At 32.7% G+C, this 7256-nt stretch overlaps 1 protein-coding gene across 1 annotated transcript; it reads left to right on the top strand.

The window, feature by feature from the left end:
• The first annotated feature begins 1035 nt into the window (after positions 1–1035).
• LOC120167992 (plant intracellular Ras-group-related LRR protein 6-like) lies at positions 1036–4894 on the top strand. The gene is made up of 2 exons (XM_039176864.1): positions 1036–1281; positions 3970–4894. Exons 1-2 carry the CDS (start codon positions 1051–1053, stop codon positions 4870–4872), a joined length of 1134 nt encoding a protein of 377 aa, XP_039032795.1. The 5' UTR covers positions 1036–1050; the 3' UTR covers positions 4873–4894.
• The last annotated feature ends 2362 nt before the right edge of the window (positions 4895–7256 follow it).

Raw genomic sequence — 7256 nt, 5'->3', positions numbered from 1 at the left:
GATGAAAAATTAGTATCTTCACGATGTATTGTTAAATAACTACAAATTTATAATTTTTTTCAACAATTTGATATCTAAAAATTGACAATCTAGTTGGCGCACAAATTATCTTATTGAATTCAACTAAAAGCAGTAATATTAATTATATAGTTGATAGCAATGTTATTAGAATATTAAAAAATATATAAAGAAATACTCGTTGAAAAACCATAGCTACTTTATGTTTTTTTAGAGTTTGTTCCGTTTTTTATATATTGGATATTTTTTTATTTAGTCAATAACAATATCAGCTTTATTGCTAGTTGTCGACCGTTAGTTCTCTTTTCTTTTTCTATTTTTTAATAAAAATAATTTTATTGTTGGTGTACTTTTTTTTATTCCTTTATGACACATTTGTCGTCTTCTTTTTCGATCGTTTAATTGCTCATTTATTTTTATTTTTTTAGAGTTGAATTTGATCTTTCCTGATATGATCTCTCTGATTGAATGTATATACACGATTTAAAGTTTATGAATAGTTTCTCGCGATGTTCGGCTCTGATTTGCGATAGTTAGTGGTATTTATAATATTTTTCATGCATGGTCTTTATCTAATTAGAGTAACTAGTTTTAATATTATGTACATATTTAATTTTAAATATTTTTATTTTTTAAAATAAAACTAGCTGTTTTTATTAGAAAAATAAATAAAGAAATGAGAACATGATTAAGTGAATATAACAATAATATGGAAAGAGAGCAAGATTTGCGGGCAGCCGAAGAGAAAACGAAACGGAAAGGCAAAGCGGTTGACTTTTTAAAGTAAGAGCAATGGCCACGCAACCGCAACGCCGTGATCACAGATTCACAACTAACACCAAACGCTTCTCTCTTTGCTCAAACGTCATCTCTTCCTGTTTTCTACTCCGTACCCTCCCTTTGTACGTTTACTTATATATAATCACATTCGCCAACAAAAACAAAACCTCTTTTCTTCAAATTCAAAATCCTAATTCCCTTTTCTTTGTCCATTTGTTTTGATTTAGCTGTATTAGTTTTATGTGAACTAAAATGATGTACGATCAGCAGCAGCCGCAAGTGACGTTAATGGAGATGAACAGAAACGGAGGAGGAGATGAACATCATCGGAGCAGTCCGAGAAGATCGTCAAATACGGATCCGGAAGAGAAGGTTCGGCTTGGGATCGTGGATTTGAGTGGGATGTCGTTGGATTCCCTTCCGATTCCTTCTCTCAACTTGGCTACTGTTTCCAAGCTAGACCTCTCCAATAACAATCTTCAGGTATGTCTGTATATATCTCCGTTCTTTCTATCTTAATCTCCTTCCAGCTTTTGCACGCCCCTTCATTCATTCTCTCATATTCATATCACGATAGATTATACATAAAATTAAGTGAATTTTATACGATTTCTCATAATTCATATTTTAACAATTTAATCATGTATCTGTCTCTTCATGAAATCGTCAGTTTCTTTTTCTCCCAGTTGTGTTGATCTGTATAATTCAATATTTTTGAATATCAGTATGTTTCTTCATAAAATATTAAGTTTATTTTTAAAAAATAAAAAATAAAATCTGCTCCTCTGCAGTACTGCTATTCATGAATTTTAAAAATAATTCCATTAGTTTATTTTTCATAAAATTTTAAAAATAATAATATTAACTCTTTTTTTGAACTATCTATGCTAATTATAAGATGTATATGACCAGAGTATTTCTACGAGAGACAGACTCAAAATGATAAAATTAACCTACAAAAAATTAATTTCAATTTTTCATTTAATTTTATTCATGAATTTTATTTTCTTAAGAGAATATTACTGGTAGGATAAACTTATCTAACAACGACCTCGTTGTTTATTGTACTGTCGTTTTCACTTAGTTATAAACATTTTAGTAAAGATTAACTTATTTAGAAAGAAAAAAATACTGTTATTTTCATTTTAGCCGATCATTATTCTGTAATACAAAAATAAGTATTTAAAGAATATCTCAAAAAACGTTTTAATGTTTAAAGAATTTTTTGTTAAAAATATTGTCTAAAATTTTATCCGTTACAATTTTAAGTATCTATCATTAAAAAAATCGTCACATCCAAATTTTTTTCTTTTTAAAATGTTTTTAAGTATTTCAAAGAATTGAAGTTTACTTTTTACAAAAATCTAGATATGACACGTGTCAATTAACGGGTTTTTTTAACAGTAGACACCTAAAAGTGTAATGGATAAAACTTTAAAAATTTATTTTTAACGAAAAATTATTTAGACACCAAAAATTAAATTTTAACTATAATTTAAGAACTTATTTTTATATTAAACTTTCTATAATATTAGACGAAGTTGTACGGTGGCGTACGTTATTACTATTGATGCTTTGGGTTTTATTAAACGTGTAACGTGGGAATAATGCCGGTACGAATGGACTTTGATTCTCAATTATGCGTTTTTAAATAACGTTGATATTAATATATCATTGTCATATTCACGTCCTCACCTGTTTCAGATTCGTACGTCTGAATATGTACAAGAAAAACGGGTAGCGTACAAATATATTTTATATCTTCAAAGTCAACCCATCCACATTAAAAGTCTAAGTGTGGTTTTGAACATGTGTATATATAGCATTGTTATTAAAATTGGATGTCCGTTCGATCGGTTAAATCGTGAATCGGTGATTTATCCGGTCCGGTTAACTTTCAAAATCGGATGAGCACAGAACTGGTAAATAACCGGTAGAACTAGCTGAGAACTGGCAAAATCGGGGTGAACGATTGAATCATTTTTTTTTAAATAAATCAAACGACGTCATTTGTTAAACGAGCTGAGTCAAACTCGAGTACTGATGAGCTCAACTCGAACTCGAAAACTTTAAAAGTAAGCTCAACTCGACTCAAAAACTCATGAGCTAAAAATTATCAAGTTCAACTTGAACTCGAACTCGAAATATAATATTGAAACTTGAACTCGAAAAGACTCGAACTCAAAAAAAAAATTAGAAGCTCGATTGAAGCCTGAAATTCGAGCTCTATTGAAGCAAAAGAATAGTCCGCTATGTGCTCACCAAAAAGCTCCATGATTTTGAATATCAAATTACCTCTAGTATTTATAGAAGTCAGTTGGGATGCTCTTCTATGTTTCTTAGCTTTGTGGGATTGTTTTGTTCTCATATTTTTACTCTTTAGACTTTTGAGATGCTCTTCTATGTTTCTTAGCCACGTGAGATTATTTTTTTAAAAAACAATTAAACCAAACGGCATCGTTTGTTATGATTTTTTTCAACCTCAAAATTATTTTTTGATTATATTTATATATTTATATTTATTATTTAATATGTTTTACCTCAAATATTATGTTGTAGTTGATTTGAATCATTTTGTTTCACTTGATTTTATGTTTTTTAACTTATATATGTTATGATTTGTGATATTTTTATACCTTTTAATATTGTAAACTTAAAAAAAGTATTATATATATATTAATATTGCTTCAAATATTATGTAAAATTTCAAAAAAAATATTATTTTATATAAAATCCGGATGAACCGCGGTTGAACCCGGTTGAACCAGTACCTTCACTGGTTCAAGGTCCGATCCGGTTTTAAAAACATTGATATATAGGTATTGTTTTGAAGATTTTTTGGAATTGATAGCGATAAAATTAGATATTTTATTCGTATATTAATTACATAAAATAATTTTTATAGTATGTTAAAATATTATTTTAGTAAATAAATGTAAAATTATAATGTAATTTTTAACATATGTTTCATTAATATTTTGGCACAAAATTTCTTAAAATAATCAAAGATAAATAGTAGTTTATTATGGGAACAACGAGTTGTTATATAATGATAAAAAATTATTATTGCTATTTGTAATAATTATATAATAATATTTACGATGTCTGTCACCGTAATTTAAATCCTTAATTACGACTAAATTAATTAATTCATTTGGTTTGATTTGACAGAGTATACCGGAGTCTCTTACAGCAAGGTTACTAAACGTGGTGAACTTGGACGTGCACTCTAATCAGCTCAAGTCTCTTCCCAACTCCATCGGTTGTCTCTCTAAACTCAAGATTCTCAACGTCTCCGGCAACTTCCTCCAAGCTCTCCCTAAAACCATCGAAAATTGCAGGTCATTAGAAGAGCTGAATGCCAACTTCAACCAGCTCACAACGCTACCAGACACCATCGGCTTCGAGCTCATCAAGCTGAAGAAACTATCAGTAAACTCAAACAAGTTGATTTTCCTACCTGATTCCACCTCTCACTTGACATCGTTACGAGTTCTCGATGCACGCCTCAATTGTCTCCGCTCTCTCCCCGACGACATGGAGAATTTGATCAACTTAGAGGTTCTCAACGTCAGCCAAAACTTCCAGTACCTCGAAACCCTACCCTACTCCATCGGCCTCCTCATTTCCCTAGTGGAATTGGACGTCAGCTATAACAAAATAAAACATCTGCCCGATTCAATCGGGTGCTTGAGGAAGCTCCAGAAGCTTAGCGTGGAAGGGAACCCTCTGGTTTCGCCGCCGATGGAGGTGTTCGAGCAGAGCTTGCAGGTGGTCAAGGAGTACCTGTGTGAGAAAATGAAAGAAGCAGGGGAAAACCCCAGGAAGAAGAAATCATGGGTGGGGAAGTTGGTGAAGTATGCGACCTTCAATGGCAAAATGAGCGGCGGCCGGCGGAGCGGGTACTGGGAGAGAGAAGGGTTCATCATGTCAGAATATAAGTCCATCGACAGTCTCGCTTCGCCTCGCTACCTGGGGATGGCGTTGTCACCCGGCCCACGGTTCTATACTCTCAACATGGGGATGTTGTCGCCACGCCGGCTCTTCTCGCCTCGCACTTACTGCACTAGATGACTAAAATTACATGGCATGGAAGGCAAACCCTTGGGGATCTTTCTACTGTTTTGAACATATGTTTGCTAGTATGGTATATATAAATAATCTTAATATTTGATGTATTAATAATATATAAGTTTATATATTATTATCGATAAATAAAATATTTAGTTCAGGTTGATATGAAGAATATCAGAGTAATGTTGGCATTGATATGAAGATAGCCGATGAACCGTGCGTAAGAATGTGGATTTAAGTTCAGGTTGAATTTGGTTTTGTGTTTTGGTCTGTACATAAATGTATGTTGTACTTGTTTGCCAACTTTTATTTTGTTAAAAGATCATCGGCATTGCAGTTTTCTGTTTTTTCGAGTAGGTGAGTTGGAATGAGTCGAACCAAATTGAGTAAAAAATTAAGTTGATTAATTTTATTAATTAAATTCAATTTGAAATTTACATAGATTGAATATATTTAAATAAAATTTGAGTAAAATAAATTTATTTGAATTAAATTAAAATAATAATTGTATTAAATTAAAATTTTATATATAATTTAATTAATTCTAAACAGAGCGCATAAATTCAAACATATAAATACAAAATACGAAGAAAAAAAAAGAGATTTTAGTATGATAAATTGAATTTCATAGTTTGATTGTTTAATGTTTTAACCCAAGGAAACTTCAATAATTTATTCTATAATTTTTATGAGTTTTCTATGGATAGTATATAACTGTCTTTGAATTTTTATAATTTTACTCGGATATATATAAAAAATTGAAGATTAGTTTAATTTTTTAAGGGATCAACTTGTTTACTTTCAGAATTAATAGTGGCTCCAGAGATATTAATATCAATAAAAAAAATTAATATTTGAGTCATAAAAATTCAATTTTAAACTTAAAAATAAATTTATTTATTCAAATAATTTAATAAATCAAATAACTACCAACATTAAATTTCACTTGAATCAATTTGTAGGTTTTATGGAATAGTAATGTGTATGAGGAATTTAAACCGGCTCTTGAAATTCGGCAGGGTGATTATCTCTCTACCTACATATTTGTGCTTTGCATGGAGAGATTGTCTCATGCGATTAATAGGCGAGTTAGCTCTGGGGATTGGAAGTAAGTCCATCTATCGAAGCATGGTACATGCATCTTTCATTTGTTTATTGCGGATGACTTAGTCGTTTTTGCCGAAGCATCAGCTGAACAAGTTGTGGTGGTTAAAGATGTCATGGAACACTTTTGTGCGTGTTCGGGCCATCGAGTTAGTATTGCGAAGACTCAAATTCATTTTTCTAAGAATTACGATGCCTGGGTAAAGCGTTTGATAGCTCAAAGTCTTGGTAAATATTTGAGAGTTCCTCTCCTGCAAGGGCGTGTGACTAAACAATATTTGATTGAGAAAGTTGAGAGACGTCTGTCGAGTTGGATGTCAAAAAAATTATCTTTGGCAGGTCGCATTACTCTGGCCTAAGCGGTTCTTCAGGCGATACCTTATTATGCTATGCAGCCCACTCTAATTCCTAAAGGAGTTTGTGACATTTTGGAGAAGCTAATCCGGAGATTTGTATGAGGCGCGAGTTCTGATTCTAGGAAAATTTCTTTGGTCAAATACATCTACCAATTGATGAAGGCGGGTTGGGTTTTAAGGATCTTGAACGACAGAATCATGCTTTCCTTGTAAAGATTGGGATGCATCTTATTGATGGCACGGATAAGCTTTAGATACATGTAATTAAGGGTACATATAAATTGAATGAGGTTGTGCCAGTGGATATCCGGAGGTCACGCTGCTCGAGGCACTAGAGGGGTGCTTTATTTTGGGGAAAAATTCAATAAAATATAATTTGGAATGTTCGGGATAGAGTTGAGACTGATTTTTTTAGAGATATTTGGATTGAGGATACATGGCCTCTGGTGGATCATTGCTTACTGCATGGAGCACCGCAGCCTTTGTCGGTGTGTATGTTAGTCACGGTATTAGGGGAATGGGATTGGTGTAAGTTGAGGTCACTTTTTCCTGAGTGGATATGCAATCGTATAGTTGTTTTTCACCCACCGCGAATGAATCTGGGTATAGACTTACCGGGGTGGATAAGGGAACCAACTCGCGCTTTTACGGTTCGATTCGCCTATCGACTGTTATCATCATCGGAGAGTAGTTCGATGATTTGCCGTGGAGACATGTTTGGAAGCTAAAGGTGCCACAGCGAGTGAAATCCTTCCTTCGGTTAGTGTTTCATGGTAAGTTGCTAATTAATGTGGAGCGTTATCGTCGACATATCTCTATGAACGGGAGATGCTCGATTTGTCAGGATGGTGATGAGAATATTAACCACGTGTTTCACAGTTGCTCGTTTGCTCGGAATGTTTGGCAAAGGTTGATTTTTGAAGA

Source organism: Hibiscus syriacus, unplaced genomic scaffold (genome assembly GCF_006381635.1).
Source record: "Hibiscus syriacus cultivar Baekdansim isolate YM2019G1 unplaced genomic scaffold, ASM638163v2 tig00111708_pilon, whole genome shotgun sequence".
In the NCBI taxonomy this organism is placed as follows: Eukaryota; Viridiplantae; Streptophyta; class Magnoliopsida; order Malvales; family Malvaceae; genus Hibiscus; species Hibiscus syriacus.
This window is presented reverse-complemented; position numbering and strand designations above follow the sequence as displayed.